This window comes from Eurosta solidaginis, chromosome X (genome assembly GCF_040869045.1).
Source record: "Eurosta solidaginis isolate ZX-2024a chromosome X, ASM4086904v1, whole genome shotgun sequence".
In the NCBI taxonomy this organism is placed as follows: Eukaryota; Metazoa; Arthropoda; class Insecta; order Diptera; family Tephritidae; genus Eurosta; species Eurosta solidaginis.
Genome location: NC_090324.1, coordinates 106,705,546 through 106,729,180, shown reverse-complemented (window position 1 = coordinate 106,729,180; position 23,635 = coordinate 106,705,546). Strand labels below are relative to the sequence as shown.

The 23,635-nt window shown below is 43.3% G+C and overlaps 1 protein-coding gene across 10 annotated transcripts in view; it reads left to right on the top strand.

Moving 5' to 3' along the window:
- Positions 1-23,635, top strand: part of CaMKII (Calcium/calmodulin-dependent protein kinase II) — a 3,892,153-nt gene that overhangs the window by 260,705 nt on the left and 3,607,813 nt on the right. For 7 of the 10 annotated variants that reach the window (XM_067758430.1, XM_067758431.1, XM_067758432.1 and 4 more), the window contains one exon: positions 14,036-14,134. The exons of the other annotated variants lie outside the window; for them this stretch is intronic. Coding sequence is in view for 2 of the 7 variants with exons in the window: in XM_067758428.1 (XP_067614529.1) it covers positions 14,036-14,134 (99 nt within the window). In the remaining 5 variants the exon portion in view is untranslated. The remainder of the gene's footprint in view (positions 1-14,035; positions 14,135-23,635) is intronic. 10 annotated transcript variants of the gene reach the window in all.

Sequence of the window (23,635 nt, the reverse complement as noted above, 5' to 3'; positions counted from 1 at the left end):
GTTTGAAGTTGCGCCGATACACTATCTCTCCTTCTCGGTACCTAATCGGCGGAGCCCTCGTGTTGTACATTTGCTGTCCCTCCTTATATGCCTCTTCCAGTCTGTGGATTAATCCTTATCGCATCAGGCTCATCCGATCTCCCCTGTGCAGGACCCTCATGTCACTTTCTCGCAACGCTTCCAGTCGCCGTAGGGTTTCGTAGGCTTTTCCATGTTGAATCATCGTCTGTCCGAACACCGCTTTGTAAGGATCAATACTTATGGCCTGTTGTTGTTGTTGTTGTAGAAATGCTTCGCCCCACCTAACAGCCGCGACCAATCACAAATTGTCATCAATATCCTCTAACGGGAGTCCAAGGAAACTTGCCGTTTCAACAGGGGTGGACCATAAGGAAAGGGGTGTTAGAGGCGTTGGTTCCACATTACAATTAAAGAGATGGTTGGTGTCATGCGGGGACACATTGCAAGCGGGGCATACATTTTGTATGTCGGGGTTGATTCTGGATAAGTAAGAGTTTAACCTGTTACAGTATCCATAACGAAGTTGAGCAAGAGTGACACGCATTTCCCTGGGGAGTATGCCTTCCTCTTCCGCGAGTTTTGGATACTTTTCTTTAAGTACTGGATTCACCGGGCAATTACCGGCATAAAGGTCCGACGCCTGTTTATGGAGTTCACCAAGGACCTGCTTGTGTTTTTTCGCTTCATACGGCCGGTCAGGTGCCGTATTTCCTCAAAATGCTTACGGAGATGACTCCTTAAGCCCCTAGGCGGTGCTGGTTCATCAATCAGATGTCTGTTGGGATGCTCAGGTTTCTGGGTATTCAACAGGAACTGTTTGGTCAGCATGTCATTTTTCTCCCTGATGGGGAGTATTCTCGCCTCATTATGCACATGGTGTTCTGGAGACATAAGAAGACAGCCCGTGGCGATTCTGAGAGCAGTATTTTGGCAGGCCTGCAGTTTCTTCCAGTGGGTAATTTTTAGGCTTGGCGACCATATGGGTGACGCGTAGCACGTAATCGGCTGGCTAATTGCTTTGTATGTAGTCATGAGCGTTTCTTTATCTTTTCCCCAGGTACTGCCAGCGAGGGATTTGAGGATTTTGTTGCGCCTCTGAATTTTTTGAACAATTGCGGCTGCGTGCTCACCAAAATGTAGATCCTGATCAAACGTCACACCCAAGATGTTGGGGTGTAGGACAGTCGGTAGCGTAGTGCCATCGACGTGGATGTTCAAAATGGTCGACATTTGTAAATAAGGTCGCGGAAGATTTAGTCGGTGATAATGACAGGTTTCGCGAGGCGAAAAAGCTGGAGAGATCAGGGAGGTAGCCGTTTATTTTATTGCATAGCGCATCGATCTATGGGCCTGGGCCTGTGGCCATTATTGTGCCGTCATCGGCGTAGGAAACGATTGTCACTCCTTCCGGTGGTGAAGGTAGCTTAGATATGTAGAAATTAAACAAAAGTGGGGATAGGACACCACCCTGTGGCACCCCTTGTTTAATTCTCCTTGGTTTTGATGTTTCGTTTCTAAATTGCACCGATGCCTGCCGACCACCGAGATAATTTGCGGTCTACCTTTTAAGACGTGGGGGAAGGGTAGACCAATCCAGGTCTTGCAGTAACGAGCTATGGTTGACCGTATCAAAAGCTTTTGATAGGTCTAGCGCTACGAGTACAGTACTATGGTGGGGGTATTGATTTAAACCGCAATTTATCTGGGTGCTAATGGCAGTTAGCGCGGTGGTAGTGCTATGGAGTTTTCTGAAGCCATGCTGATGAGAGGCTAGCTGCAAATTTGCTTGCAAATAAGGGAGCAAAATGGCTTCAAGCGTCTTTGCTACTGGCGATAGGAGAGATATCGGACGATACGAGTCACCTATGTTAGCTGGTTTCCCAGGCTTTAGTAGCGGGACCACCTTGGCCATTTTCCATTTCTCTGGTATGACAAAGGTGGAAAGAGACAGGTTGAAGACATGCGCTAAATATTTGAAACCCCCTTACCCTAGGCTTTTAAGCATCGGCATGGCTATGCCGTCTGGGCCCACTGCTTTGGATGGTTTAGCGCGACCAATGGCGTCCTCATCCTCTTTAGCGGTGATGGTGATTTGTGACGCGCTGAATTTGTATTTATGTGCGTGTCTATTGGCTCTCCGTCTATCTTTTTCGACCGTAGGATGCATTATATATTGCCGGCAGAAGGCGCTCGCGCATTTTTTCGCATCCGACAGCACTTTGTCGCCAAAGGCGATGGAAACTTTGTCTTTGTGCTTAGTCGGATTCGATAGGGACTTTACGGTGGACCAAAGTTTACCCACACCCGTAGAGAGGTTACAACCTCTTCGGTGCTCCTCCCATTTCGCCCGCTTGTGTTCGTCCACAAGCAATCTGATGCGTTGGTTTATATCCCTTATTTGGGGGTCGCCTGGATCAAGCTGTCTTATAAGATCACGTTCTCTCGCTAAGTTTGCGGCCTCCGCTGGGAAGTGGGGCGGATTTCGGGAATTCTCGCGGCGGGAATGAAACGTGCCGAGGCGGATTCAATGATCTTACGGAATACACGCTCCCCTTGGCGGGCAGCAGTCGGGATAGGAAGGGCAGCAAAGCGGTTGTCTGTAAAAGATTTATATTCCTCACACAAACGTCCGGACAGGTCCTTTTGCCCCATCAGCCATTTCAAACTCATGTGGTCCGTGATTATGGTAAACGGCAAACCCTCTATGTAAGCTCGAAATTTCTTCACGCTCACAACCGCTGCTAGACACTCAAGCCCGGTAATTGTATAGTTGCGCTTGGCCGAATTTAGCTTTTGCGACATGAAGGCGATAGGTCTTTCGTTGCCTTCTTCATCCTTCTGAAACAGAACGCTGCCAATACCTTGGGTGGACTCATCACACTGGACATAAAAGTATTTGGTGAAATGCGGATTGACCAGTACGTCTGTTGATGTTAGCGCCGCCTTTAATTCGTTGAACCCCTCTATCGCTTGCTCCGTCAGCGCGAACACCTTTGCCTTGCGCAAGCAATCAGTCATCGGGGCGGCGATGGTGGCGAAATTTGGTATGAATCGCCTATACCACCCACACATGCCCAGAAATCGACGCAATTGCTTTACCGTCGCGGGTATTGGAAATCCGACAATCGATCGCACTTTATCCGGATCCGTCTTCAGCTCTCCTTGCCCAACTATGAAACCGAGGTATTTAAGCTCCTTCTGGCAGAATTTCGATTTTTGCAAATTTATTGCTAGACCTGCATTGGCGAGACATTCGGTCACCTCCGTCAAGTGTATCAGGTGCGTCTGGAAGTCCGAGGAGCACACCAAGAGATCATCTATGTATACAAACACGTTCTCTCTCAGACGCGCCGGGATTACTTTATCCATTAACCTACATAGTCGCTGCCTCGCATTACACAACCCGAATGGCATCACCTTGAACTGATAGAGCGGCCTCCCAGGGACCGTGAATGCCGTTTTTTCCCTTGATGATTCCTCCAGTGGGATTTGCCAGAACGCATCCTTAAGATCGATGCCCGAGATGTAGTGCGTTTCCTGTAACCGTGCCAAAATCCCTTTCACGTGCTGCGTTGGATAAGCGTCCTTTTTGGTGCGCTCATTGAGCTTCGTCATGTCCGCACACAATCGCTTCTTTCCCGGCTTCTACACGAGCACTATAGGTGAACTTCACGCACTGTTGCTTTCCTCGATGACATCCAACTATAGCATGCCATCGATTTCCTCATACGGGTACTTCTGTTTGACGGGCGACATCGGGTAGTGGCGCTGATATGGTATCATCCGATACCTCGATTATGTGTTCCATTAGGTGAGTTCTACCGAGGCCAAGTTCTTCGAATGACGGAAAAAGTATCTTCACCCGCTCCAGTTCACTATCTTGGGCCGCTGACAGCTCAATCTGCTCTGGGTTTCCAATTCGGAGACAACCATAGGCGCCACCCCAAAGGTGTTCCTAAGTCGCTCCCCAGGTACAGCTCTTGCTTCACGCTGGGCACCAAGTATAACGTCATCTGTCTGGTCTTTCCCCGCCACTTTATGTCAACTAGAATTTTGCCTTCCACCGTCTGCGCTTTTCCGTCTGACGTTTTCAGGTTCTCTGTCAGCTTCAACAACTTGCTTCCCATCCTCTCTCCCCAAGCGCGCGCCACTGATCCGAAGCAGCTAATTGACGCGCCGCTGTCCAGCAATCCTTGCACCTTTGTTCCTTCGATCTCCACTTGCACGTATGGTCGCTTATCGGCCGCATCGCAGATTAGGGTCTCCTCGATCGCTTTCGCCTCGCGTTGCTTCTCGCGCGAGCGCCTGCGCACTTCGAGAACCTTCCGCCACCTGCGGCTCGTCCCCGCTTCTGATATCCTAGGCTTCCTGTCCTTTTCGCGCGTGGACTCCAATTTCGGCGAAACCCCGAATATTCGACTCCGCGCAGCATCGTACCTAGCTTGCCTTTCACCAAGTGAAGGATAGTGCGACGTTTTGCTCGTGGACTTCGCCTCGTTGTTGTTCTTGAAAACTATATTTTGGTTTGTTAGAAATATATGGTCTTGTCTGGTTAAAATCGTGATAGGGTTTCCTTCACGTATATCACTATCGAAATTCGATGCGCCTATTCTTCCGGGGTCAGACGACGCTGGAAGGGTTCCCCGGGTTTCTCGCCGTTGTCCTGGCTTTTGACTGACAACTCCAGCACAACTGCCTGCTGGGCTGATTACACTTATAGCAAACCATTCTATGAAGTCTACCGTCGCAACTGTGGTCGTTGACTCTTCCCGGTGGTTGGATATCCCTTTCCGCCGCATTGGCGTCACTCGAGGTCTCCCTGCGCGTCGGCCTGTCCCTTGCGGATCGGTGAAATGCCTCGAGTGTCTCCGACCCCTCTTCGGCGCGTGCGTCTTCCAGCTCGTCCAGGGTCTTCCTGTGGTACGGCTTCGCCTCGTAGTCAGCCAAGTGCTTTTCCGCGCGTCGACATTCCTTCCTAAGGTCCTCCAACGACTCAATACGGCAGCCGAAGACTAAATTTTTGATCCTGGGCTTGAGGTTTCTCCGTATTAGATTAACCAAACTCAGCTCCGGTAACCTTGTCCTCATCATCAGCTCCATACCCCGCACCACAGCATAATACTCCTCAAACTTTTCATTGTATTCCTGCTTGCGCTCGTTCATCGCCTGACGAATTTGTTCATCGCAATTCGGTTTGCGAAAATGTTCCACTATCGCCGCTCGGAATGCCTGGACGTTCACAGCGCTGTCATCCGGATGTTCTTCAGTGTACAGCCAGTACCACTCCTGCGCGTGGCCATCGAGCAACAGATAAAACTCCGCAAAAAAAATCCCGCGACGAAATGTTGTGCTTTTTACGAAGCGTGTCGACTCGGGACAGGAATAGTTCGATTGGTATTGCCTTCGGTCCGCCATCGAATTTCAGGTGCCAGTCGCGTATGATTTTCGTCGCGCCTATTTCGCAGCGCGCGCCCGCCTCCACTCGACGTTCAGGGGTTGGACACGCTGATCTTCGATTCGCGCTGTTCGGCTGCGCGCCTCCGCTTTGCTCTTGCTCATCGGCGCTGGCGCTTGCCGCTCCAGCTTCCGTGTGCAATAGCCAAACGTCACGCTCTGATCCTCCCCGATCGCGCGCGCCTTTGTCCTCTAGCGTCGACAGTCTGCCCGCCAAACCATTCATGTCCCTTATGAGTGTCTGCATGGCCTCCTTGACCGGTTCCGTGGTCGAGCGACTCATCTCTAATTGATACTGCACAAACATTATCTCGAACTTCTGCATTAGTGCGCTGCTCATCGCATCGGCGGTTGCGTTGTTGGGGCTGGGATCCACTTTCGGCGCGCGCGTCATAATGTGCGACTGGTCCTGCTGGTCTCGCGTTCCGGCTTCGTTGCTGTTTTCTGGATTGGAGCCCGCTCCCGTGCCGTGTTCCTTCACTTGCTCCGTTGTCCCGTTCTCATTGTCGGTGTTCTCGTCGACCTCGTCACTCGTGGCGTTTCGAAGCCCTGTCCTCTTCTTGGTCATCTCTGTATCCTGCTATGTGTGACGCGCTGTATTTCCAGAATCGACTTCCGACCTACTCAAGAAGACTACGACGCTCCCTCGAGGTCGCTAACGCGTCGATGCCAAAGAACCCGCCGCCGACTATGTGACTGACCTTCTTACCGCTGGCGCGATGTTACCGCTATCTTTTGCCCTTGCCCTCGGATCGCCGAAAGGCACACACAAGTACCAACGCTTGAAAATTTGTAAAACAAAAAAAATCCTAAGGTGTATACAAAAGCGAGAATTTATACTTCACAAAAAAAAAAAAAAAACTCTCAATATAGGCTGTCCCTCCGGGAAGGTAGACTTCACTCGGAGAGGGTAATGCGCGGAGGTGAATGGTTTTCAAAAAGAACCCAAAAGCTAACAGCGTGGTAAGTAAACGAGGCAAATGACTTCCTACACTCACTTAAGTAATGCTGCAGTGTCAACCGTGCTCCGTTAGCTTGGTCAACTCACCTCCAATAAAATTTTATCCATCTAGATGAAGTGAAAATCAGGTATATATACCTGGTTGTATGAACGTGTTTATAAATAGAATGCAAAGATAAAATGATATGAAGCAAATCAAAACAAAGCGAAAATAGTGATTCATTCCATTTCAGATACGGTGAGTCTGTCCTACCTAACGTCGTCCGTCTAATTCGGTCCCCCCCTCTAACTGTAATCCCTTCATCCACTCCAGCCCTAGATAACATTAGCTGGCGCTGCACTAACCAACTAAGCTACCTGGCTGACCTGCGCCTCGATTGTAACCTTCCCACGCATACTATCGTCCACTCTAACACTGGCAAAATGAGCTATGAGCAAAACAGACGAGCGACTCCATTCACTATACCCCCCAATCTCGATACTATTGACCAGCTCTACGGGAGCTAAGTCAAGCTACCGACGTTTCGAAAAATAAAAAAAATTAAAATTTGAATTTAGAACTCCCGCCCCCAAAAGAAGATGTGAGCTTCCCTGAAGTGTGTCCGAATATTTAACTTAGGCTCACTAGGTGGTGGGCCTCACACGTTGGGCGCTATTTCTGTTAGTTGCGGGCTTTTTATCCAGCGATAGAGCAAGCCTCAACTCTCGGACCAACCTACTCCCTCGCTCCCATCTGCTTGGCATATCGGGGCCAGCGCCGGTACGCTTGCATTTTTTGCACGAACTAGCTCGCCGGACTGTGGGGTGGTTCTTGCGCCGCCCCCTATCAATCGTACCGATCTACACTTACTTCACACCCCAGGGATGTCACATTATCCTGGTCCCCCTTACTTCTCATCTGTGCCCGAACCCCTCATCGGACCACCCCTGAGACCCCCGCTCGGCCATAGATGTTGCTGGCCGGCCGCTCCATACCCACCCTTCCTTGGCCGGCTACGGCGATGCTGCTGTCGTTTTGCCGACCCAAAAATTCATCCCTCCTTACCTTTTCAATCATCACCCGCCCATGCCCCCCCCCCTTGTCCGTCTGTCCCCATCGCATCTGAAATAAGAAATCAACCATTTTCAATATTAAATTCAACAATGCATTATGATTTTTATTGCCTCACTCTTAAGGTACATATTATGATAATGAGATACAACGTTTAAGAGCGCTTGCCTTTTTGCTTCGATGTAGCAGAGCGTCAATATCAAAGTGTTTCAAAAGAAACTACATCTGAGTGATCTTACACCTATTGGCCACCTGGGTCAGCTACCAATATTCCAATTTTATGATCCATCAATTAAGTCATATGCCCCTGACCTTATATCTAGTGAAAATAAACTCTGGACTCCAACAGACCGCCTCTTCATGAGCCTGCTTAACTTAGACTATGGATGTTCGCATATGCGTATGTATTAATGTGTGACTTGTGCGTCGATATGGACCCAGTGTGTGCATGGGTGTGTACGTTTCAGTAACCCCTGTCAACAAATCTCACAAACTGTATTTACGCTCCCTCCGAATGAGTGGCTTACTTCCATCGTACACGCACACGCACTTGGCTCCATACAAGCATGGCTTTATTTAAAAAAAAAAAACAATAATATATATGTGTGGTCAAAAATGGTATTAAGGTAAATCTGACATGACCTCTAGGTTAAGGCCCCGTCTAATCCCTACTCCTTGTTGGGTGGCAACCGGCAAAGACAGGCTTAAATTACGGTTTATGTTCCCCCACTTCCCTGGCCTACAATACGTCTTGAGTTACAGGTGAATGGGATTTATTACGCCAATGGTGAAACCTTGTTTCTTTCTTTGCCTCCTACCCCTCTTGGGAGTCAGGTGACAACACCACTGACCTGAGGCTCGTGTCTTACAACAAACTTATCTTTCACGTACAATTGATATTTTGTGCGTGATTGAATTTGTATATATATGTAGGCAGGTGTGCCCTCTCGCAATGAGTTTAATCTTTATCCAGAGTTGTTATTATGCTCGAATTCACATGCGTATGGGCACGCACGCCCTCGCAACCCCCCTGCTTATCTCTACCCTGTCGGTTCGGGTGCAGCACCCACGTGTCTGTATATATATCCCTCTCTAAACCCCCTCCACGTTCAACGTGCTATATTTGTTCATTACCCCTCTACACTCAACCTACGAAACCTGATTCCTTGCGTTTTCCCCGAATCCGCTGCGCTGGCGCCCAGAGATGCGGGTGGCGCATCCACTGTTGTTCGGGTGCGTGTAGTGGTGTTGGTGGTGGCAATGACGGGGTTTCGTCATGCAGGTGGTGGTGACGGTTGTGGCGATGATGGGGTATATTATGCGCCTTCGCCTCGATGGTTACGGTCGCGGTGAGGTGGTGTGCCACGGCGATGTGTCTGTATTTATATTTGCTGTGTATTGTATGTCATGCAATGAGTTGTTGGGCCACGCCACAGGTGGCGTTATATTGGTGCGGTGGCCTTATATTGGTATAGTGGCCTTATATTGGTATGGTGGCCTCACTTATGCGGGCGAGGTTGCTGCCCGTGCTCATGGATGGCGTGGGTGCGTTTGCTTGGCTGCGCACCTCTACAGTGCCAACTACAAAAATCGTCGGCGTGGAGCCCCTGTCCCGTTCAGGACGTCGCCCGACACAACCTAGCGCCGAAATCTTGGTTATTTATTTCTGCTTTCTTTACTCACAAGGCATTTACTTACCCGCTACTAATTTAGTTTGTCGTATGGCCGAGATGCGAAATGATCGCGTGGGGTCATGCGATTATCTTTCTTGGCAAGTCGCTAGTGTGCCTGATCCTGCCGCGTCCTTTATTCGATGCGAGCGAATTTCTTGCTGCACCTTGATTTTTCCCTTTGCCAGGTTATGTGTGACCGCGCTGTCTGGATCCCCGATGAAAAAGGCGGAAGTAGCGATGACCGAGAGCTGGCTGTGGTTAGTGAATGATAGCTGTCATTCGTGACACGGCCCGCAAGTAGAGAAGTTGCCAGATTGTTTCTTGGCTTAACCCCACAGGGTGACCGCAACAACTTTTTAAAAGCAAACATAATTAAAATAGAACAAAATTTATAATGAAATTATAATTGTTTAAACGTATAAACTTTAAACGGAATTCATACTACCAAATTAAAATAGTGAATATTTTATCAAAAAATCAAAAGACAATTTATTTCTCCTACAATTTAAAATATATCCGACAGTACAACAAAATCTCTATATATTACCAAATAAGATTAAATATAAAATATAGAAATATTAAAACAAGAAATTGTGTCATTATGCTTTCCATGAAGATTATTATAACCAATTTATACAAAACGTTAAACGCAGAGAGAATACTTAATGCAAAATTTACCAGTAACATTTGAGCTATTTTAAAATCATCAAGTAACAACAATCAACATTTCTTTAACTACAACAAGAATTTAGAGCATCATACAATACAATTATTATTATTAACAACAATCAAATTTTTGTTCACATATTTACAATAATCAATTTTTCAAAAGTTGGAGTTCGCGGCAAGTACTAAACATTGTTTATTTATTTATATTCATTCATTTTTCAGATTATATCTTTTATATTTTCTAATTAAATAATCTACTTTTTAAAGATTTAATTTTCAATAATATTTTCATTCTTTAAACAATTCAAATAATTTATTAACTTTATAATTGATTTTGTTTGAAATAATATTAAATTAAAATTACTATTAAATTAAATAAATTTTTATATATTTATTATATTTTCAACATTTTAAACAATAATCAATTTATTATCTATATAAATTATATACACCCTTTCTCCAGTTTATATTCAAAAGTAAATATTTATCATTTATACAAATAAGAAAATTAACAACAACGACATACAAACTCTACAATACAAATATATTCATATTTAAATAATAACCTCATTTTCAATTCAAAAATAACTCAAAACACTACAAAACAAAGCAATAACTTTGATTTTTAAAATAAAATCAAACAAATTTTTACTATTTGAAAAATCTCTAAAGATTTCTTAAAATCATTTTTATCGACATATTTTCCAAATATCAATTCTTTCATATTGAAATTAAAATAATATAAAAACTCAATATTAAACTCATTAACATGACACGAATCATTGACAATTTCATATCACCCTCAAACGAATTAAGGAATCAACTTTTCATTCCTTATCAACAACTTGGACATACATTATGCAGAGTACAATTATATATTGAACATATATTCTGCATAAGACAAGTTTTAAATTTTTGAGTAATTGTGCACACAAAGTTGCCATCTACTATCATTCAACCTCATTCTAGGTTCTTCAAATACATCATTATAATTGACAATATTTAACAAACAACTATTAAGTTATTTTTAACCTCAACAACATAACAATAATAACACCTAAAAATAAGATATCAAATATATCGAATCATCAAAAGATTGGGTACATACATCAATACCAACATAAACTTTTAACGCAATTAACACAAAATTCAAATGTTTTTCAAATTATAACACAAAATTCTTACAGTATTCAATATACACTGTAAATTAACATTAAAAAATAAATGTTTGGCTTCACTGGAGGGGTAGTAAATATAGGGTTATCTACTTTATATAAATATACTATATTTTTGTAAATCCTTTTTGAATTACTTTATTTTGAATATTATTTCAAAAAGAAAATTTTAGTGTCAGAGTGTTTATAAATTTTCAATGTGAATATTAATTTTTTTAAATAAAAAAAATAAATAAAATTTTAAAAATATATTGTTTTATTTACAACTATACCGGGCAAATATTAGTGGAACGAATGGAACACACAAATCAATACCGAATGTAGCTACGGGAAGAACACTGGCTTTGACACACCGAAATAGACGCACTAAAACGAAGGAAAGAATTTCGCAGAAAGAATGCAAGGGTGGTTTCAAGCCAGGGCGCACTACTGTTGTGAAACGTCAGAACGATACTGATTATGCAAAGCCAATCTGTCAAGCTCAAGCTTTTCGAAATAGTCCAGTGGTCAAACAACAGTGTAGTAAGATTAAACACATGTACGACGAGAACAACAATTCGGAAGGTTTCTTGGAGAAATATTTGGTACTGTTCAGAGCTGGGTAGTAATGATTACTTAAGGTCAATGGCGTAGTGAGGGGGTGGAAAGGGGGGCATCTTGTCCCGGGCGCTACTCACAGGGGGGCGCCAAATGGTCCGCAAAGCAAAACTTCCAGGATAGTTTGTATTTTTATTTTAACTGATTTCTGGAAAAAGTTTACTATACTAAAAAATTCATGCATATATCCAGAACACTTGCGACAGGTTGTGGAATAATTGAAAACATGTATCTTTTTTTCTCATGTTCAACACTACGATAGATGTTTTTGCACATTGAAGTAAATGGTGAATACACTTAAGAACCAAATCAATTAGTTTAATTCGTTCTTTGCAGTTTATGATTGGGCCGCGTGGCTGCCCCCAACTTTAATTTTTTGGAGCACTAGTCCTTGGGCTCCTTACCTGGCGCCAGAGCAGGCACCCACAGGGATGTGGGTCCTTCAAAAAGGACTTCCTTAAATGTGAGGTCCGTAGTGATTAGTGTCAAGAAGTGATAGTGGAGTGCTAAGGAAAAAAGAAATTTTTTTAATAAAAAATTAAGCTGATAAAGGAAAAAAAAAATAGAGAGGCAAGACGTCCACTTAGATAATATAAGGCTTGTACAGCCAATAACGAAAATATTAAAACCGGGATTCACCTTCGAGAGGACCCTGCGGTTATAACAATCAGCCCTATTCTGCACTTCGAACTGAACTGAAATTTTCTCAGTTGGTAACTTTGCTATCCTGCATTCCGTTTTCGTTCAGTCCATGTTCCAAAGTCTCGATTTAACGTATTCTGCATTTCGAGCGGAGTTCCGTTTTTCTCAGTTGCAAGATTCCGGAGATTCTTTTGATTTTTATTTTCGCGGGCTTCAAAGCGCAATTTTTTAAAAAATATGTAAGTAAAATATACATTAATGTTTATAAAAAATATTTTAAAACAAACTTTTTATTTTGTTGTGGTTTTGCAGGGCAACAAGTACAACACCAGAGCAATTCGAAAAGAAGAGACATTGCACAAGGGTTCTCAAAGAGGCCTAAAGAAGAAGTCCATTGATTATATTGAATTTAATGAATTATTTTTTATTAAAATTTACAAACTTTTACAAATATAAAAAAATTCAACTTCTTATTTATTGGAATATTATATGTTTTTACAACAAAGTGAGTGTGTTGATGCGAATGTGATTGGCTACAGCAGTACAATCATTATCACTGCTATATTCTTCTTCCTCTTCCTCCTGAGGGCTTTCTGTTTGAATGTATGAAGGTTTAGCACTTTCAGCACCAAGTTACAATTCACCGCTCATCCTGAATGGATCACTGAGGTCCCTCAATCTCCATCTTTCCACTCTCACGTCTACATTGTGGGACGCATTGTCATCCTCTTCAATTAAAATTGCAACGGGTAATGTTTTCATAATTTATTTATGTTAAATAAATGTTAAATAACGAAATATTCACTAATTTATAAATTTTTCAATATTTCTTTATTTTGTTGTGTTCTAATTTCATCAATTTCTCACAAACAGCTGATTCCGAAAATTCGTTCATTCTTTCTCTTCTTCTTTCGATTCAATCGGAACTCAGGATACCTATATTCAGTTCAAGCGGAGCGGAGAACTGAAACGGACTTGTAATGCAGAATAGGGGTGAATAGCTTAACTCTGCGATTCCCTTGGGGACCCTCCAGGGTATAAAAGCTCCTCTCCCCAGGAGAGGTAAAAGGAATAAAAAAATAGTTGAGTGAAAAGTGATGCTACAAGCAATAAATTACTACGTCCTATCCTAAAAGCCCTCAGAGGGCTATACAGGAATAATATCAAAAGAAGCGAGCCTGTGACCCCAAAGATCCTCTGGCGCGCGAATAAAATTTAACACGAAAAGTGAAACATTTGATAAGTGAATTATCCTACGGCCCCACTATAATCATATTGGCTGGGTTAGTCCGTATACCTATACTTCTAGGACGGACCTCACCATACCGAAGGCCGAAAAATGGTTGACAACTTCTGCGACCGTGTTATGTATGTTCAAAAAAGTTAACCCGACCGTACACATAAGAACACACTTGGGCCGGCTTTAAGAGTTAACCCGAGCGTACACATAAGAACAAACTTGGGCTGGCTTATCCTTTTGTGGAGTTTCCAGGGTAAACATCAGAACACACTGGAAACAGCCACTCGTTACTTGCCTTACCTTCAGTGTACCCATAAGGACACGCTAAAGATTTGCAATATGTCTAGAGCGTTGTGGAGCAACTGTGCCTTAGTAGGTTGCATTCAATCTGATTGTCGACGACTAAAAACGAATGACACAGCCTCCCCTGACCAAAACTCTAATTATTTAAAGACTTATGTACTGTGAACGCCAACTTGGTACATGTCGCCGTTGCCATATGAACGCGGTAAAAGTTTCACAAATGTAACTAAAGTCCTTTTTTTTTTGCAGGAAACTGTCAAAGTGTAAGGACAACTTTAAAACAAAAACAAAAAACAAACAAATCGTCTGTGCTATAAGGACTATCCCGTCAGGTGATCGCGAACGCCAGTAAGTAACACAAAAAAAAAAATATATTTAAAGAGCCACCGTGTGCCAAATTAAAATTAAAAAATATATTTTTTAATATCAAACAATTTTTTTTTTTTTAATCTGAAATGGACGCTTTAACCACGAAAGTTAATGAGCTTAATGGGGGCATCAATGCTCTCGAGCAGATTGGGCGGCTTGAGACACGGCTTGGGGGTATCGAAAGCAACGGTGATGCTCCGAACTCTAGACTAGGGAAAATTGAGTGTAATAACACAGGGTTGGAACAAAATCTTGCCAGAATAGATGAGCGATTTGGAAAAGTAGAACAGGGTGGCGTAAGAACGCAGGCAGAGGGGGTACTGGCAGCAGTGCGAACACTACTGTCGGAGCAGGACCTAAAAGATATTGGCAGACTTCCCGACTGCGTAAACGAGCTGCAAGTTTTTGAAGGCAGCCCTTCTCAATACATCTCATGGGTTCACAGCGTTGAAGGAATTCTGTCGAACTACGACATAGTCAAGGAAAGGCCCCTATATCGTGCCATCCTGCAACATATTAGGCAGAAAATTCGTGGCGGTGCCGATGCAGCACTGGTAGCGTATAATATTTTCGATAGCGATTGGGTAGAAATAAAAAGGGTATTATCGCTGCATTACGCAGACAAAAGGGACGTTAGGACTTTAGAGCACCAGCTGAATGAGCTAGCTCTGAGAGGTTCAATACTAGATGAGTTCTACGCAACGGTCAATCATCAGTTGTCTCTAATAGTGAACAAAATCAAGTGCGATGACTATAGCCAGGAAACCGTGTCGGTCCTTGTGGAAACGTACCGCGACAGGGCACTCGATGTTTTCATACGGGGCCTTAGTCCAGAATTGTCGCGTATGTTTATAGTGCAGAAGCCAAAAACACTGCCAGAAGCGTACTCGGCCTGCCTTGCTGCTCTCCACAACACAGCATGCGTACACCAAAGGCAAGTCGGTAGACACCGCATTGCATAAGGTGGTAATAAGCATAGAGAAATCCCTGGAATATAAGGAGTATGCTCTAGGAGTCTTCTTGGACATTGCCGGGGCTTTCAATTATGTTTCTAAATGGGCGATTATGGATGGTCTTAATTACATTAAATTACATCCCGCCTTAATAGGATGGATCGGCTGAATGTTAAATTGCAGCAAGATTACACCACAATGGGGATTGTACGAGGCCAGGAAATCAGTGGACAGGGGCACGCCGCAGGGAGGGGTGCTATCACCTCTACTGTGGACGCTGGTCATCAACCAACTGCTCAGGCGATTCGATGAGGGACCCGTAAAACTTACGGCTTACGCAGATGACGTTGTAATTGTCATAAGTGGAAAGTGCCTTCCAACGATTAGTTCTTTGATGGATCGGGCGCCTCGGGATATTCATACCTGGGCATCTAATGTCGGGTTGAAAGTCAATGCGTCCCAAATTGGACCAGGCCTAAGTTAGGAGGGGTGACCTTACAGGAGAAACCTTGCACAAAATATCTACGAATCATCCTAGACAATAAGCTGTCATGGAAGCTCAACGTGGAGGAGAGGGTGAAGAAGGCCTCAACGGCACTCTATGCATGTGAAAGAATGCTGGGGTGTACGTGGGGCTTATCGCCCTCTCTTTCTCATTGGGTTTTTACAGCGATTGTAAGCCCTATTCTATACTACGGAGTTCTTGTTTAGTGGAAAGCCACACAAAAAACAACATACCTCAAAAAATTAGAGTGGGTATGCAGACTTTCGATGCTTAGCATTACGGAAGCTCTAAAAACAACCCCGACGGCTGCACTGTACGCCATTCTGCACATTCTACCTGTAGACCAGGTAGCAAAGCACATAGCATTAACAACTGCAACCAGGCTCGGTGCTCGGGGCAGCTTGAGCGCCGACCATATGGCCATAGTAGTATAGCGTCATCAATCACAAGACGAACAGACTACCTGATTCCCTATCTGCGCTTCGAGGGAGATCTTAAGGCCACAATAGAGGTGCATGGTTGACGCAAGGGTGCGCAAATGGCGGACAAGGCTATACATGTGTACACAGATGGTTCCAAAGTAGTGGAAGGAGTAGGGTCTGCGGTGTACTGTGCTGATCCGGAAATAAGCAGATCCTACAGGCTGCCGGATTACTGTAGCGTTTTGCAAGCGAAAATATTAGCCGTAACCAAAGCAGTAGAGTCCCTGGAAGAGAATAGCTTAAGCTGCAACCGTGTTAACTTTTATATTGACAGAAAAGCAGCAGTTAAGGTAATAATCTCGCATAGCACAGCATCTAAATGCGTGTTAGAGTGTAAGCAGTCTCTGGAGAGAATCGGGAAAGGGAGAAGCATACATCTATATTGAGTCCCAGGGCATATGGGAATAAAACAGCGGACGAACTAGCTAAAAAGGGTGCATCCCTTGAGGCTTGCTCCGTAGACGTCCCAATTAGACTGGGCGAGATTAAGCGTAGGCGAGAGGTGCACATGATCGACCAAGCGGGAAAGGCGTGGGTTCAAGCGCGGGGCTGTAAAGTGTCGAAGATTATGTGTAGGTCTTACAACCTTGGACTAACAAAGTTGCTTCTATCATTTAAATGAGAGGACAGTAGACTCATGACGGGTATTCTTACTGGACACTGCCTTCTAGCTTCTCATGTCTTTAAATTAGGCTTGGTCAGTGATAGCAGATGTAGGAAGTGCGGGTTGGAGGAGGAAACGATCAAGCACGTTCTGTGCTCGTGCCCTGCACTTGCCAGGCTAAGACTCCAGCTATTAGGAGTGATACAGCTGTCAGATCTAGAAGCAGCAAGTGGCTTAAGTTCTAGGAAGCTTCTAGTATTTGCCAAGAGAACGGAGTTATTTTATAACATAGGTCCTGGTGTTTGATAGGGTTTTCCAGTTTGGTCGTTAAAACAAACTTCTGGTAACACTCCGGACTCAATCAGTCTATGTGAGGTCCTCATGGACGGCCAGTTCAACCTAACCTGAACCTAACCTAACTCTGCCTGCACTCGATGCAAGCAACCGCATATCAATTCTAAACTGTTCCACTGTGCCCAATATGACTTCGCAATGGGACTCTCTGCTGACATCTCCTCTCTATTTGGTCTTTCGTTTCGTTCGAGCCCTTGCATAACATGTGGCAGATCTGTATCTTCTAGCTGGCACTTTCTTAGTTGTTCCTTGTCGCATTCATCCGTACATGTTATAGTCATTAGCCGGACATCTATAATTTCTTCTTTAGCCTCAGCCTTTGAACAGTGCTTGCATTCCAAACTAAATGGTCTTCGTACATTTCATCAGAATTTTCATGGGTACTTCCTTTTCGATGCTCAATGGAAAAGTCATAGCTTTGTAGTCTCTCGATCCACCGTGCCAATTGTCCTTCTGGATTACGGAACTGCAAGAGCCATTTTAACGCTGTGTGGTCTGTCCTGACGCGGAATAGCTGGCCGTAGAAGTACCTGTGAAAATATTTAATGCACTCTACCAATGCCAACAGCTCTCTCCGTGTAACGCAATAGTTCCTCTCTGGTTTTCCAATTGAACGGCTGTAATATGCAACTACCTTCTCCTGTCCATCGACCAGTTGTGATAAAATGCCTCCTATAGCATATCCGATCGCATCTGTATCTAGAATAAATGTTGCTCCTGGAATCGGATATGCCAACATTGGGGCAGTGCACAAACGCTCCTTCAATGTTTGGAAAGCCACTTCTTGCTCCTTCTTCAACTCAAAAGATTTATTTTTTCTTGTAAGCTCATGGAGACTATGTGCTACGCTGGAAAAGTTTGGTGCAAACCGGCGGTAATATGTGCATAGCCCAAGGAAACTTATTAATTCATGCAAGTTCTGTGGTCTTGGCCAATTCTTTACAGCTTCTATCTTTTCATTCGCAGTGCAAATGCCCTCTGTCGTTACCTTGTGACCCAAATAATTTACTTCCTTTTTAAACAGCGAACACTTTTTGGGATTTAGTTTCAGACCAGCGCCAGCTATTGTCTGGAAAACTTCCTCCAAGTTCTTAAGAGTTTCATCAAAGTTTTTATCCAATACGATGATGTCGTCCAGGTACACCAAGCATGTTTTCCAATGTAGTCCTTTCAGTACCTGGTCCATGAGTCTCTCAAAAGTAGCTGGTGCATTACAAAGTCCAAAAGGCATCACTGTAAATTGCGAAAGACCATCACCGACACTGAAGGCTGTTTTCTCTTTGTCTTCCCCCTTCACCACCACTTGTCAGTAGCCGCTTTTCAAGTCCAGTGTGGAAAACCATTTCGTACCAGATAGCGAGTCCAGAGTATCGTCAATTCTTGGCAATGGGTAGCTTTCCTTTTTAGTAACGTCGTTCAACTTTCGATAGTCCACGCGAACCCTCATTTTTCCATCCTTCTTCTTCACAAGTACCACAGGTGAGCTCCATGGACTAGCTGATGGTTCGTCGACGCCGCTGGCGCTCATTTCTTGTACGATTTGACTCACAACTTCCCGCTTCGCCAGTGGAACACTACGAGGAGCTTGACGGATCGGCCTCGCTTCTCCAGTGTCAATTTGATGTTTCACAACGTTGGTGTGGCCTGGTTTGGAGCTATCTTGCTCAAATATGTTGGCGTACTTTAGGAGCAGTTGTTTTGCCACACTCTGATAGGCTTCTTCTAGTCCCTCCGTCCATGCCGTGATGTCATTTGAAAGATAAGTATTGCTAGATGAAACGTGTTCCTGGAGCTGTTCACAGTTAATAACTAATTCAACCTCTTGGCATCTTCCCAAAATAGCTCCTTTGGTCAGTTTGAGTGGACTTGAACTCATTGAATACTCTAACCGGAATACGTCCATCTTGTTTTGTCATAGCCAGGGTTTTTCCTACAAGTATTTTCGGTGTTGATTTGTTTGCTGCCTCTACAACCCACAATTTGTTTGTCCCAAAATCTCCATCAACCTTTGCCCAGATGACTGCTTCTGATTGTGGTGGTATTTGCTGACTCTCTTCCACCAGCACTCGCTTACTGCTGTAGTCTCTCTCGTAGCCGAAATTAAGTGGCACATCTGTATTCATTTATTAATACATCATAAAATATAAGATGTGGCAACCTTATGTTGCAGACATGCAGGTTGGCAACTCTTAAGACTTATAGTAGACTCCTTAAAAATGTTATATAATCGTGTGCACATGCATGGCGCTAATTTTTCATAAAATTTTATATTGTACTTAATAAAATAAAACCTCAATTACTATATTAAACTCCATCAACATCCATGTTCTTATATCGCATCGTCTTGCCTTGCATGTCGATCTTGATGCCTTGGTCGATTAAGAAGTTCACTCCAAATATGATTTCATCAACAATCTCTGCCACTATAAAATTGTGTACTACCGTGACGTTCCCAATTGCGACTTCACGTGATACTTGTCCTAGAATCGTGGTGTCTTCTCCAGTGGCTATATGCAATCTTGCTCCATGCAATGGTCTTATTTTCTTGTTGACTAAATCCGCTCGAATGATGGAAGGAGATCCACTCGTATCTACAGTCAGTAAACGTTCATTTCCATCCACATGTCCTCCGACGGTAAGATTGTTTGACCTTCTTCCAATTTGTGAGATAGAGATTATGGGGCATTCAATTGAAGGAGACAGCTGTCGCCCTTGCGGCTGACTCGCTTTAGTTTAACGATTGATTGGTCTTGGAGATTTGCTCATCTCCTTCAGCTCTGCGTTTGCGGCCACCCACATTGTTGGAACTATAAGGGTTGGTACTGCAATAACGTGCACTTAAAGCATTTGACGGCACCATAGTTTTTCTGCTGCTTTCCTTTTAATGCTTCCAAAATTTTGTCTACCCAGTCTGGCCTTTCCACTTCCACGCAATGAGCTTTGTATGCGGGCTTACTCAAAAGTGAGGCAGTTTCCTGAGTTATTTCATGGGATACAGTTTCAGCAAATGTTACTTTTGGATGCGCATATGTAGCTCGTTTCGTTTCGACGTCTCGTACGCCATTTATGAAGCTCTGGATTTTTACTCTCTCGGTGTATTCCACGGGTGCGTTCGCATTTGCTAGATGGGCCAGCCTTTCAACATCCGACGCAAACTCCTACAAAGTCTCAATAGCTTTTTGGTAGCGGTTTTGCAACTCAATTTGTTTCCTGTGTTCGCTTCCGTAACGTCGTTCTAAAGCAGCCATCAATGCTTCATAGTTGTTCCGCTCTCGTTCGGGAATCGTCTGTAGGATTTCGGCTGCTGGCCCCTTCAATACTACGAATAGAGCTGCAACTTCATCATCAGCATTCCAGTTGTTCACTGCTGCGTTCTTCTCAAACTGAAGCTTAAAGACCTGGAAAAGAACAGACCGTCAAAAGATGGAGTTTTTACCTTCGGATTGCTCGCTGGAACAGCCGGGCGATTTAGTTGTAATTGCTCCATACGACCTTTTAAATCATCGACTTCTGCCTGAAATTGTGCGATTTTTGCATCCTGAGATTCAAGTTTGGAGGATACCGTGCTTCCTGTGCCTCCACCTGCGAGGATAAGCGGACCTCTTGTGCTTTCAACTGCTCAGCCAACTGAGATGTCATATATGTCTTCTGTTCTTCCATCTTGGATGGTATACGTGTCTCCTGTATTTCCAGTTGAGATGCTACACTTGTCTTTTGTTCGTCCAGTTGAGGTGACATTTCGGTTGATTTTGTTTCAAAACTGCTAGTATCGCGTTAGTGTCAACACTTGCCAATGGATTCGGAGTCTCAATCTTCTCAATCATTTTAGTCGCTGGCTCTTCCACATCAGGATAAAAGACATACTCGTCCACATCAATTCCTTCCAACTCCATTACCTATCGTAGCCGTGCTTGAAGTTCGATCTTATTGCCAGTTGTTTTCAATCCACGGTTGTCCAACTCCTTTTTCAGTTGCTGGATCCTTAATTCGCTTAACTTTACCATGTCCAAGTTGTATGCGAAATCTTCAGAATTTATTGAACAATTACTCTTCTGACACCAATAGTAACGAATTTAGTGAAATTCCGCTTATTTTACACCTTCTACTAACGCTCGTATCGCTAAATTGTTGAATAAATAACTCCAATATTCAATAATGCAAAATGGTCTTTGTTTAAGTGAGTTGTGCTCACTTAAATATCAAATGATATTCCTGTCCTTAATTGAACTTTTGTCACCTAACCCCACCTAACCCCGATCATTTCTCCAAGTGACTTGCGTTCACTTCACTAGTTATGACTTGCGTTCATACAACCCTGGCGGTAGAGTAGACTGGAGTTGCCATCCAGTGCTTCCCGTCAACAGTGTTGGAATTGCTTTCCACCACTAATCTATGCTATAAATACAAGTGCAATGCATTAACTCGCTCTCTTGTTTCGTGGAACACTGAACACGTACCAGCAACCAACATCATCTACCTTTTGAGAAAATTTGCATCGGATTGCGCTGCGGTACTCCCCTAACTTAATCTAATCCTTGCGCGGTCATCACCACCCTTGCGTGAGATTGGTTCTCGAACCCCACCTAGAACTTGCGCGGCCGCAAGACGGATCAAAATCCCAAATTATATCCTTCAAATTAACTATTCAAATTTCATTTCATAAAATTTTCGTTCCATTGTGGAATTAGTTATCTTTACATCCTCGTATTTGCTGTGTGAAGTATCAGCGTTTAAGTTCCAATTGTAAGCTTTAAGAGTTTAAATTCAATAAATGAATTAATATAGAAACAAACATTTTCGTCAATGCGTTAAACATTTGGTCCTTCCAGCCGGATTTGAATCAGTGGCAACGCAAAAAGTACAACACCGCATATATCGCTATCGCCCCATCGCTAACTTGATATTGACTCCAAAATTTTCCATGCGCGTGTGCTTACTTACGAACAAAAAGTTTCAATTTAAAGTAATTTAAAGCAATTCAAAGTAATAAGTAAATTTTTAAAAGAAGTTTCACCTTATCTCAAGTGTTTTCAACGTTTTGTAACCAAACTGTGCAAATTCCCCGAAGAAAGGCGCACATATAAGACTGCAAAAGAAGAACGCTCTTACAGTTGAAAGCAGCCACCAAAAAATCATGCGAACCATGAGGATCCGCACTTAAGTAGCAGTTCTCAGTTTTTTTTTTGCCGAAAAATATAAATTCGCCACCAATCCGTATATTTAACCGTTATTTTCATATACGGTTATATATATATAGATATATACATACATATGGAATTCCAGTCCGCTATTTTGCGAATAGCGTGACTCATTTTCAACAATTTTTTTTCGATCGTCACTTGCGCTTGCGCTAGCAGCGGCGGTAGCCCAGCTCCCTCTTTTGCGGTTCATCACATATATGCATGTACATATGAATATTTACTTGTTGGTAAAGTGTATACTATTTTTCGCTATTTTCACTAGCGACTACCGGTAGTTACCCACCTTACTTCAAACTCTCCAGAAACTTCGCTGTCCTCAGCTATGCAGACGTTTTCATAGGCGTTTTTTAACGAAGCCCAACGACCGTTGAAGTCCTCTAACTTGACCTCCAATAAAGAGTCCATTTGGTCATCAGGATCTTCCTTTTGAAAATTGGTGCAAAATTTCACCACATTGTTGGAGTCGAAGATAAATTTGGACATGATTTCTGTTGAAGAAAGCATGATTGGAGACGATATCAAGGGTTTGATTTGATAAAATATAAACTGGAAGAGGACTACTTGAGTTCACAATTAGTGTTGTGCACGAAATTTCGGGTTGATGATGGGAAAATTCGACACAATGGACGCAAGCCGAAAAACACTTATTTAGAAAGTGGACCTGGCGTCTGTCGCTTGAAGGGTTTAGATTTATAATAACGATTTTTCGAAAATAAATAGGCGCTTAACCGGTTTTCCGTTGTTCGCAAAGGGATTCACTAAGCAATGTTAATTAGGGAATGCTCCACTGATATCGAAGGGATTTCACAAAAAGGATCTTAGCACGGTTTATTAGGGAATTCCCCCCGAATTCACTGAAATATACGTATGATTTTGAATGTTTTTGTGGTAGAAAATGTTTGTGTGATGTATAAATAAACATGGTATGTGTAGAATTGATGGATGGTGGTGGAGATATGTAGAAAAGAGTGGTAACAAACACGTTATATGCAAAATAACGTGGGATCTTCAATATTTGAGAAACCCAAGATAAGCAGTTTTCTCAAAAGGTGTTATGGTTGAACGCAAGCAACGTAATAACGCATTTATTCACGTGCTGGAGTTTAAGATTGTTGTGGTTTTAATTAGGAAAGAATTTTTCCGGAGGATCGTTGGGAACGAACCCAATAGCGAAGATAAATCCTTATTGCAAATGTAATTATGCCGATTATAACGGCTAGATTAGAACAAAAAACCACCCTTTTTGTTTGCTTGGCATATGTAGACACATTCATACAAACCGGCGTTTATATTTATATGTACGCATCAGCAACAAGTGTTATACATATGTATATACGTGAGTCCGTTTTTTTTTGGGAAAAACTCAAATAGAGACGTTGTA